Source organism: Sminthopsis crassicaudata, chromosome 1 (assembly GCF_048593235.1).
Source record: "Sminthopsis crassicaudata isolate SCR6 chromosome 1, ASM4859323v1, whole genome shotgun sequence".
Taxonomy (NCBI): domain Eukaryota; kingdom Metazoa; phylum Chordata; class Mammalia; order Dasyuromorphia; family Dasyuridae; genus Sminthopsis; species Sminthopsis crassicaudata.
Window position 1 is genome coordinate 228,621,900 of NC_133617.1, and position 12,465 is coordinate 228,634,364.

The following is a 12,465-nucleotide window of genomic DNA, read 5'->3' on the forward strand; positions in this document are numbered from 1 at the left end:
GGAAGAAACTTCGGCAATAATTCTAGTCCAATACACAAAGGAATCTCCACTATAACATGCCCAACTCATGTCTTCCAGCTTCACCTGAAGATCTCCAAGGATAGAGTTGATTTCTTCCTTTCAAGTGGAATGTACTGAATATTCAGAATCAGAGATTTTCCTAAATTCTCATTGTTTGTTGCTATTTGTCCTTGGTTCTCCAAGAGGACCAATGACATCAGGAAGATGATGTTTTTTCTTGGAAATGAATTGGAGTTTTAAGTGAGGTGGAGCTGTGCAAAATCATCAGCCTCACTTTCTACTCCAGAATCATCTGAGAATAGTGGCAAGACATAGATCAGGATGCTTGGAGATGACCCCAGATGCAGTAGGAGACCTTAGCCTTTTTTCACTTTTCTCTAATTATTTATTCCATCATTTTAAAAAAACTGAGACAATTAACTTTTGTCTTATGTAGTTTCATTTATGTTTTCTTGAAATAAAGCACTGAACAAGAATGTTTGTGGCAGCCCTCTTTGTAGTGACCAGAAACTGGAAACTAAGTGGATGCCCGTCAATTGGAGAATGGCTAAATACAGTATAGTGTATGAATGTTATGGTATATTATTGTTCTGTAAGAAATGACCAACAGGATGATTTCAGAAAGACCTGGAGAGACTTACATGAACTGATGCTGAGTGAAATGAGCAGGACCAGGAGATCATTGTACATGGCAACAACAATACTATATGATGATCAATTCTGATGGACGTGGCCCTCTTTAACAAGGAGATGAACCAAATCAGTTCCAATAAAGCAGTAATAAACTGAACCAGCTACACCCAGGAAAAGAACTCTGGGAAATGAGTATGAACCACTACATGGAATTCCCAATACCCTTATTTTTGTCTGTCTGCATTTTTTATTTCCTTCACAGGCTAATTGTACACTATTTCAAACTCTGATTCTTTTTGTACAGCAAAACAACTGTTTGGACATGTACACATATATTGTATTTAATTTATACTTTAACATATTTAACATGCATTGGTCAACCTGCCATCTGGGGGAGGGGAGTGGGAGGAAGGAGGGGAAAAATTGGAACAAAAGGCTTGGCAATTGTCAGTGCTGTAAAATTACCCATGCATATATCTGGTAAATAAAAAGCTATAATAAAAAAAAAAAAAAAGAAATAAAGCACTGAAAAAACAGTAATTAAAAACCCATTTGGGATTCAAATGGAACTACTTGACCATGCCTTAAACCCAAATCACTTTGGCTCTCACTGATTGTCCAATAATAGGTGCCAACTTAAAGTTCACTTAGTCATTATTTGGGTTTTGATGGCTCAGAGTGGCAACTGTTTCTCTTCTGGTCAGAAACTCTGAAAATCTTCTCCCAGTTTGTTTATTGTTTTGAGTGGGCAAACTAGACCATATTTTGCCTCATTTCTTACCCTGTCAAATCACTGAATCAGGCAAACTGAGATCTGGGAAAGACCTTAGGTTTTAAAAAGTTCATGGTTTCCCACTACATGATGACTTAAGGATCATCTCCAGTCATCCTCATTCTATGTCTTGTCATTGGGCTCAGATGATCCTGAAGTAGAAAGTAAGGCTGATGACTTTGCACAGTTTTGACTCACTTAAATCCAGTTCATTTGCAAGTAAATACAATCACCCTCTGGACGCCATTGATCCTCTTGGAGAATGAAGAACAAACAACAGCAAGTTTGCATAATAAATTCAAAGGTTCAGGTCTTGCCATCCACCTTCATTCACCAAGAAAGACAAATTAAAGATATATGTAAATGCCTTCACCTTCCTCAATATTATATCTATTGATATGAAAATGCAAGGTGGGGCAACTAGGTGGCACAGTGGATAGAGCACCAGCCACCCCTGTAGTCAGGACGACCTGAGTTCAAATCTGGTCTCGGACACTTAACATTTCCTGGCTGTGTGACCCTGGGCAAGTCACTTAACCCCAGACACAGGGGGGAAAAAAAAGCAATGTGAAGGTCAATCCATCTTTATGAATCAGTGTTAGGCAATATGGTGAAGGACATAAAATGTCTTGCTGGGTCCCATTTCAGTGTCCCACTTTTGTCACCTTACATCCACACTGTTATTTCAAGAACATTATTGTAAAACTTTTAATTTATCACAAAGGTAATTTTGTTTTCTCTTTCCTGATTCTCCCTATGAAAGTCCCTATGCCCAAGGTTGTATTATATACCTAGAATTTACCAAAAGCATATAGTATAGCATCAACTATCATTAAATATCTCATATCTCTCCCTCATCTTTTTTCTCTTCAATTTTTTCCTCCTCTCTTTTCTTCCTCTTTTTCCCCTTTCATCCCCTCTCTATTTTTCATTCTTCCATACTTTCAATACAATATTTAAGGGTTCTATAATTTCATTTTACTCTCCCCACAGAGTCAGTCTGTACTCCTTTTGAACCTTAGTTGACCGTCTTTATGAGTTGATGTAGCCCAAAAAAGCTCACCAATTGGTAGACAATGTCAAGTTGAACAATTTCTCTTAATGTCCCTTAGCCTGCTCCTGAGGCACTTGACCCACTCACAACCTTTCCAGATGGTGTAACCTGATAGAGCATGGACTTGGAGGGTCAGTCCCATACCCTAAAATGGCATTAGAGTAGAATCTGAATGGATACTTCTGTCCTCTTATACCTTCTAAATTAAAGAAAGACTCTCTCTTCTCCTGCAGGTGAGCGAGATGGAAGTCAATGGTCAGTTTGAGTCTGTGTGTGAGTCTGTATTCAGTGAACTGGAATCTCAAGCTGTAGAAGCCCTGGACCTGCCAATGCCAGGATGTTTCCGCATGAGAAGCCATAGCTATGTGAGGGCCATTGAGAAGGGCTGTTCCCAGGATGATGAATGTGTGTCTCTGAGGTCTTCCTCTCCCCCCCGAACAACCACCACCGTGAGGACCATTCAGAGCAGCACTGGTAAGGAACAAGGGAACAAAAGTGGGGATCAGTTCAAGGCTGGGGATGACTGATTATCTCACAAAATCAGTGAGCAGTCAATTCAGAGGATTTCAGACTAGAAGACATAACTGAGAAATATACTACCTGGGATTTACTTGGATAGAGTGGTCCAACAACCATATGTGTTGATAAAATATACTACTGGCCTAAATGACCTCAACATCTAGAATTGTTGTTTAGGATAATTTTCTTCAAAAAAAAAAAAAAAAAAGAAAAGCAATTCCCTTCCTCCAAAAGAGATACTGGTGCCAAAATATCAATCCTCAATCTATAGCTCTGGTCCCCTACAGCTCATTTCACCCTCACTGCCCATTCCAATCACGGTATCAAACCTAAAGCCAAAAGGTTACTGGAGTATAGTGTATGTGGGAGGGTCTTTCCAAATTTTACAATTTTGCCTGTTAATAAGTTAACAGAGTCAGTTTCTCAATTCCATCTTTGATTTAAAAAAAAAAAGAGGGTCACCCAAATGTGTGGGTCTGTTTTGCTTAATTGTGCTTCTTTGTTATAAGAATTGTGGTTGTTTTTTCCTAATTGGGGAGGAGGGCTTAAAAATAAATTAAATAATGGCTACTTTGGGGGTACTATGTTTTTGCATACCTGATCCCCTAGCCTTATATGTTCTTTTACAAAATATTAATGTCATTTCATTCTCTGGATATAAAAGACTTAATCAGAACTCAATTGAATCAAATAGGTAGACCAGAAAACAAGAGCTAAGGAAATGATAAAGGAATTTGTTTCCTGAGTGTTGCTAATTTAATTTTATTATGACAGAAGGTAGATTCATTTCAGTATTATTTTATTTTAAAATATCTGATCACATTTTTTTTAAAAAAGACTTCTTTCCACTATATTACATTCAGGTGGTGACTGTTAAACTGTATTTTTTATTGGTGGTTCTTAGCCACTGAGGCCATAAAAGGAGCTTAACTGGTTACCATGACACCTGACTTCACTACAAAAATGAAGTTGTGAGTTATATATGTATACATTGGAAGTCTGTGTGTTTGTTTATGTAACACATGGGTTTCCAAAAGAAAATCTACCATGTTTTAACTTTACTTTATTATTGAATCCCTAGTAACTTAGATGGGGAATAACATTCTACAAGCAAAACACACCAGGTGCCAAGACAAATAATAAATGACTAAAAGGAGAAATCCAGAGCCAGAACATTGCATTATTTGCTTTGACAATTTCATTAATTATCTCTATTAATCACCCTGTCTAGAAACTTCTGTGGACTTGAAAAATAGTATGTTGATGAATCTAAGTAAATTATAATGCAATTATAAAGACTCAGGAGTAAGGTATGCTTGATGAAGCCTTGGGAGATTGGATACTAGGAGTACCTTCATCCTGTACCAATACATACTAAAGTGATGGGTCAAGAGGCTTCTTACAGTACTTAGGATTAGCTGCTGCCAATGATTTCTGTAAGCTCTTATACTATGTTTTAGTGTGACAACCAGACATTCATTATTGACAACTCTCCTGTCTTAGCAGGTCCACTGGTCAAAGAGGATGTAGCCTCTTCACTCATCAGGAAAAAATATGTGGCCTGGACCTCCCCAAATGACTGAGTTCATTCCTGACATTGATGGGTCCAGATGCACATTTTTGTTCTCAAAAAAATTTTTCAGAGGCAAGAACCACAAAAGTGATTTCCAAGTAAAACGAGCCTCATTTATGAAAAGGAAAAATCAAAAACTAAACCATTCCTGGGCATATTTGTGCACATATGTTTGTTTGTGCGATAAATGTGGTCTCAAAGGCTTAAGAAGAATTACTGCTGTTCCGGTGTACTGTCTCATTCCCTTACCCCACAGCAATGTTCTCTCCATGTCTGTCCATACCCTCCATAGTATTCTATTAGTGCGCTCTTTTTTTACTCTTTCTCAGAGATTCTGCAATGGAGTCTTCCTGTATCCCTCTTTCCCGTACCAATATTTGTGGCTGGATTGTCTAGGGCTCCTAATTGTAAAAGAAGGACTGAGTATGGCTGGAAAGCAGGATCTCAGCTCCTTCCATCTAGACCTTAAGAGTTTGACTGTATTAGGATGAGGGCACTAGGAAATTGAACATAAAATTAGTTAAAAGAATACAAAGGTGACCATCACCAGCACCCTATGATCTACCTCTTTAGCAACAAATTGTGAAGCCAGACTTGCTTGAAGCTTGTTTTAAGGCCTGAAGAGGTTAGACAAGTCTTGAATGCATCTGAGGTAGGGAAGAAGACAAAGCCCATGTAAATCCTCACCTGCACGTTTGTTGATAGAAGGGTGATGAATCACAATTGTTATGGACTTGTACTTTTGATTTGATGATAACTCTCACTCTGAACATTATCATCATATACATATATAAGTATATATGTATATACTTTAGTCTCTTCTGTAATCTTGTGATTCCAGGTAAAAAGTCACTAGAAAACAAAACAAATTTAATCTATGTGTTTAGAAGAGGCATTTATAAAGGTCTAAGTCATCTAATCAAGCTATATTCAGATGTCGCCTAAACACATAATCCATTTCTATTCCATTTCTTATGACAGTTTCCATATATTTCTAAAGAATGTCCTCATATGCAATCTTATGCATGCTTATTAGATGTGAAGAAATTAGGTTCCTTGGTTAGTCAATTGTTGTCCTTTGTTTTTGAAAAGGACAAAAATGACAATATTTTGGGGTCAAAATACAGTGTATTTGATTATGGCTGATTGGACCAATACAAGCTCAGAAGATTGAATTGAAAGCATGTGCTAAACTTGTAACAAATGAGACTTAATTATTTCAATACTCACTAGCTGTATGACACTGGGCAAGTCACTTTATTTCTCTGACCTTCAATTTTATGTGTACTTGCCTTATCTTCCCCATAGTATTGTTGTGAAGAAAGTACTTTCCTTGTAAATCATAAATACTAACATTATTATTATCCTCTTATTATTGACTTGGATCATTTGTCTTATTCATCCATTAGTTTCCTGCCTAAAATTGAATTTCAAATTGAATGCCCAGAAAATACATAAATTGACTTCAGTTCCTTCTTATTCCCTGAAAAGAAAGAAATGCTTTCACTCTTTTCTAAATCGGTTTTTGTATTTTTGTTTCTTTTGTATGCAGTTTCCCATCTCATCAAGGTTTAGTAGGGTTTAAACCCAAATTATTCTTTTAGCTATCATCCATTTATTTTCTATTGTATATCCCATTTGTCCTGAATTACTCTTACTACTTTTTTGTCATGCTAAAGGTCTCTTTTTCTACCAATATCTTCACAGCATTTAAAAATTTCCTTTAGAAGTACCCATGCTCTATGTTCTTTAACCTTGATCTTTATGGTAATTATCTTTTAAAATATCTTAACAAAATGTGTTTTTCAAGCTTTCTATGTTGCCTTCCGCATCTCCTCCTACTAAAGAAATATAATCAACAGAATATAATCAACAAAAAGTATTCAGCGACAGAGAAATATTTCAATAATATTAACTACTTATTTAAATAGCTAGTCATATAACAATGATTATGATAATGATGATAAGGTTGATGATGATAGCCAAGGATGTACTGGTACCAGCTCATACTGAATCAAGAGAGTTGATTGTTAAGTTTTCTTTGTAAGCATTTGGATCTCAGAAATCAATGACCCCTATAAGTTAGGATCTGATTTCTGGTTTCCTAATCGACTAGAATTAAGAAAGAAGAAAAAAATTAATAATGCAGATTAAACTTTAAAATGTGTCACACACACTATATCTATATATGTATTTGTATAGATATATTTTGGAGAGCCAGTTGTCATACTTTTACCTTCATATCACTGACACAATAGTTCACTTTTAAATGGCCTTTTGTTTAGCATTTAAAGCTTACTTCTCAATAGCACTAAAAAGAGAGTAATACAAGTAGCATTTCCCACTTTATTGCTGAAAAAATTGAGATTCATAGAGGTAATAACTTACCCACTCTCATTGAGTTAATTAAGATTGAACTTCAAGTTCAACCTCATGGTACAGAGGAAAAAGGACTTGATCTAGAGTCAGAAAACCTGAGTTTATCCAATCTGTGCTACTTACTTGTTGTGTGATTTTGAGTAAGTTATTTAATATCTTTAGGTCTTAGTTTCCTCTTCCATAACATGAGAGAGTTGGCCTAGATAGCCTTTGATATCCTTTTCTGATTAAGATCTACAATCCTATGACTCAATGTCTGAGAATTTTTTTTGCCATAATATGCCATCTCATAATGTAAATTCTAAATGAACCTTTTGAATTCCTCAATTCTTATCAGACAAATGAGAATTCAAGAGCATTCCATTTAAGTAAGAGCAAATTAAGAACTTTGATTTACTTACTTTCTGTCTTTGATAAAATCACATTCTCTCTGGATCTAAAATCAGCTTTTAAACTTTGAAATCCCATTCCCCAACCTCCATCTCACTTCCCCTAGTTGCCAATAGAATTTTTTTATTATTATTCATTAATTTAGTATTAATTGAGTGTCTAAGCAAAACAAACTCTGGGTAAAGTTAGGTCCTTTTATGATAAAGCAAAATTTTTAAGCAATATGCCTCTATGATATCATAATTGCTTGATTAGACAGTGTTTAAAGTAAAAGCACAAATTCTGCTCTAGAAAAAAAGAAGAAGGGGAGAAACTGAAAAAGTTACCAGAATACTTTAGTTCTCCAAGGACCTATGGTTTCCTAGTAGGGTCTTTCCTCCACCAGTGAAAATTACTTTTATGCCTGAATCAATAGTTTAAAGAATGATTTTAGGGAAGAATTTGGAACTCAAAATTTAAATATATATATTAAAAATTACTTTTACCTGTAATTGGGGGAAAATAAAATATTAAATAAATATTTTTTCAAAGAAAAATAAAGAATTATTTTAGCTAGAAAAAAAGAAAAAAACTTTTGACAAAGAGACTTCTCAAATTCTAGTTAGGATAATCCTTGAACAGCAGACATTCAGTCCATTACTCAATCCATTGAGATGTTACATATTGTCTGATCCATTAATAAATATTTGTTGAGTGACTTTACTGTTATAACAACAATGACAACAATAATAATATCTAGCGTTTATATCTACTTTAAAGTTTGCAATGGACTTTGTAAATGTTTCATTTGATCCTCATAATGACCATGAGAGGTACTGTTATTATCATCTCCATTTTACAGATGAGAAAATTGAGGTAAAAGAGAGTAAGTGATTTGTCCAATTAGCTGCCAAGTGGCTGAGGCTTTGAATTCATGTCATCCTGACCACAAGATTAATATTTTTATTAATTTTATAATTATAATTTTTGACAGTACATATGCATGGGTAATTTTTTTACAACATTATCCCTTGTATTCACTTTTCCAAATTTTCCCCTCCCTCCCTCTACTCCCTCCCCTAGATGACAGGCAATCCCATACATGTTAAATGTGTTACATTATATCCTACATACAATATATGTGTGTAAAACCAAATTGCTTGTTGCACGGTAAGAATTGGATTCCGAAAGTGTAAGTAACCTGGGTAGAAAGACAGTAGTGCTCACAGTTTACATTCACTTCCCAGTGTTCCTTCTCTGGGTGTAGTTATTTCTGTCCATCATTGATCAACTGGAAGTGAGTTGGATCCTCTTTATGTTGAAGATTTCCACTTCCATCAGAGTACATCCCCTTACAGTATTGTTGTTGAAGTGTACAGCGATCTTCTTGTTCTGCTCATTTCACTCAGCATCAGTCTCTCCAAACCCCTCTGTATTCCTCCTGCTGGTCATTTCTTACAGAGCAATGATATTCCATAACCTTCATATACCATAATTTACCCAATTATTCTCCAATTGATGGACATCCATTCATCTTCCAGTTTCTGGCCACTACGAAAAGAGCTGCCACAAACATTTTGGCACATACAGATTCCTTTCCCCTCCTCAGTATTTCTTTGGGATATAATCCCAATAACAGCAATGCTGGGTCAATGCGTATGCACATTTTGATAACTTTTTGGGCATAGTTCCAGATTGCTCTCCAGAATGGTTGGATTCTTTCACAACTCTACCAACAATGCATCAGTGTCCCAGTTTTCCCACATCCCCTCCAACATTCATCGTTATTTGTTCCTGTCATCTTAGCCAATCTGACAGGGGTGTAGTGGTATCTCAGATTTGACAAGACTAATATTTTAACCACTGTGCCACCTATTTGCCTTTTTCAAGAACTAAGGGTTACCTCCAAGCCATAATGAAACAGAAGAGTAGAGCTATAGGTGAAGGAATGGTTCCAATGGCTGCAAGTAGAAAAAATACTTTTGTCTCCATTTTTTGAAAGCTTTGGATGAAAGTGGGGAATGGGCACTGACTTGTAACTACATCTTTTAGAAAGTAACATAGCAATGGAAAGAATACTGACTCTGGGGTCAAAAGGCAGAACTAAGTGGAGAATGGTTGGGTAAATTGTGGTATATGAAGGTTATGGAATATTATTGCTCTGTAAGAAATGACCAGCAGGAGGAATACAGAGAGGCCTGGAGAGACTTAAATCAACTGATGCTGAGTGAAATGAGCAGAACCAGAAGATCACTGTACACTTCAACAACAATACTGTATCAGGATGTATTCTGATGGAAGTGGAAATCTTCAACATAAAGAAGATCCAACTCACTTCCAGCTGATCAATGATGGACAGAGGTAGCTACACCCAGAGAAGAAACACTGGGAGGGGAATGTAAATTGTTAGCACTAATATCTGTCTGCCCAGGTTGCATGTACCTTCGGATTCTAATGTTTATTGTGTAACAAGAAAATGATATTCACACACATGTATTGTACCTAGACTATACTGTAACACATGTAAAATGTATGGGATTGCCTGTCATCGGGGGGAGGGAATAGAGGGAGGGGAGGTAATTTGGAAAAATGAATACAAGGGATAATATTATAAAATATATATATATATATATAATAAAAAAATAAATAAAAATAAATTTAAAAAAAAAAGGCAGAACTAGGGAATAAAAATAGTCAATATGACTATTTCTGACATGTTTGAAAATGTAACTCTTATATTTTTAAGTCATAATGGGAGATTATCATTAAAAAATCTAAGAATTTCATGTCAAATGATATTTTATACAGGATGAATGTCATTACATTTAATAATTATTTCAAGGGTGATGATACTTTTAGAAGCAATATGATTTCCTAAATCATAAGTGAACTTATTTACTACATATTGCTTTTTTAAGGGCTACCTCTGTGATACCCTAATTGCTTGTTAAGAAAATCATTCAAAAACATTTAAAGTAAAAGTAAAATTTCCCTCTTCTACAGATATTTATAGAAGGCAAGCAAAGAGAAGGTAGGAAAAGGGATTTTTTGTCACTCACTGAGTCTTAACAATTCATATGTGATCACACCCCTGTCCACAGCTCAAATGCAGAGTCTGTTCTCTAGTCAATAGCTTGTGGATACTGTTTTCAGGCGCCCTTGGTATATGTACAGCTCTATCAATTTGTCTCACAGAAGACATTTTTTTTCTTCCTAAAAGGAAATATCTTCACTGTTCCTCCTGTTTGCCAATACTTCCAGCTCCCACACAATGACAGCTGAGCCATGCTCACTTATTTATTGCTCACTCAAGCAAAAACAGTCACATAATACATCATTTAATGACAGAGCTTTAGTCTATCACTCTCTACCCAAAAGGCTATTTGCAGAAATCAAGAGATTTTGACTTAGATAAAAACAACTATCCAAAAAAAAAAAAAAAAAAAAAAAGCCAAGAACTTAGTTATCTTATCAACTACAATAATAAATAGTTTACACTTTATAGTTTGTTATTCTTTCTAGAATACTTGGATACTGAAAATCACAAGAACTCTGGGAGAAAGTCTTTTCTGACAGTCTCCAATTTTCAGATGAGGAAACTGAGCCCAAGGATTTAAATAATTTGCACTGAGTGATTCAATTATCTAGTGGCCAAGAGAGAACTAGAGCCATTAAGAGAACCATAAGGAATTCAGCAGTCAATGCAATATGGCTTTGCAAGGAAAAACTAAATGATGTCAATAAAAGAGCACATTGCCCTATGAAATTTTAAAACAAATTGAAAATCCATTCTACTTATTAGTAATTCTCTTACTTCAAACAAATATCAATTTCAGAAGAAGAATGTAAGAATACTCTCTGGGGAGGTTTAAAAAAGTATTTCTCCATCATTCTTATAGTTGGGATAGAAGGATAAGTGAATATATGAAATCCACAAATAATTTGAAAAATCCAATTTTAGCCTTCAGTTTCAACCAAAAAGATTTTGAAGAGTGAGCCTCAGAGTGAGAAAGGGGCCTCAGGTTTACATCCTGCCCTTGCCATAAGGTGACTTTGTAATTCTGAACAAGTCAAAAAATAGACTTTGGTGCTCCACAGCAATGACATCAAACTCAAATACAAAGTCAGTAAATCTTACGTAAAGATCCCCGAGAGCTGCACATTGCTTAGAAAACCTCACATTAACATCATGTTTTAAAACATCATGTATAAATATATTTTTATTTGTGTTGTTAAATATTTCCCAATTGCATTTTAAGCTGTTTCAGCAGCACTAGGAAGTATTGAGGGCCACATCTGGCTCATATAACTCTGCTCTAGGCAACTATCTACAAATTACAAAGATACTGACCTGTGTTAATAGAGGAAGTTCCCTATATCAGTGAAACCGTAGGACCAGTCCTAAAGCCTGTGTCCTAGGGAATAAGGTTATATAAAGACAGCCCCTTCCAAAAACTTTTCCAGCACTACTAACAAGTAGTGGTTGATTTGTCATGATCCCCATTGACCCATTTGGGGTTTTCTTGGCAAAAACACTGGAATGGTTTACCATTTCCTTCTTCAGCACATTTACAGATGGGAAAACTGCAAAAAAAGGGTTAAGTGATTAGCTGAGGGTCACACAGCTAGTAAGTGTCTAAAATCAGAAGGAAGATAAACATTCCTGACTTCAGTTGAGGCAGTTTATTCACTGTGCTATCTAGCTGCCCAATAAGTAAGCAGCATACTATTTATTTGGACTTTATTTCTTCTCTCTTAGCCACTGGCTACAGAATGGGCCTAAGGTTGACATAAAAATACAGGTAGAAACATATTTTAAGGCACTAAAAATGCTCAAGTAGTCCCCTCACTTTGTATACAAAGAACTTGAAATTAAGTGACTTGCTTTCATAGCCAATTGGCAACAAAGTCAAGATGAGAACCTATATAGAACATTTCCCTCCACCCCTTTCTCTGCTCTTTACCTCATTCTCAACAAATTAACTATATAGTGTATAGGGAAGTGTATATTAGAATAGTTTCCCTTCATAGAAATGTTGAAAGAAAAGGTTTAGATAACTGACTAAGGAACTGATATCCTTAGGTTTTTCAAGGTCAAAGAGATAGCTAGTTAAAAATCCTTAGAAAAGCAGACTTATTAAATTA

General features: G+C 35.5%; 1 protein-coding gene and 1 long non-coding RNA gene across 20 annotated transcripts in view; one reads left to right on the forward strand and one right to left on the reverse strand.

Moving 5' to 3' along the window:
• DLGAP1 (DLG associated protein 1) overlaps positions 1 to 12,465 on the forward strand; it is a 1,106,389-nt gene that overhangs the window by 864,949 nt on the left and 228,975 nt on the right. For all 19 annotated transcript variants that reach the window (XM_074275757.1, XM_074275759.1, XM_074275733.1 and 16 more), the window contains one exon: positions 2,714 to 2,954. In XM_074275757.1, the coding sequence (XP_074131858.1) occupies positions 2,714 to 2,954 (241 nt within the window). The remainder of the gene's footprint in view (positions 1 to 2,713; positions 2,955 to 12,465) is intronic.
• Positions 5,203 to 12,465, reverse strand: part of LOC141547400 (uncharacterized) — a 47,700-nt gene continuing 40,437 nt past the window's right edge. The window contains exon 3 of the long non-coding RNA XR_012483559.1: positions 5,203 to 5,424. This is a non-coding gene — a long non-coding RNA (uncharacterized LOC141547400). The remainder of the gene's footprint in view (positions 5,425 to 12,465) is intronic.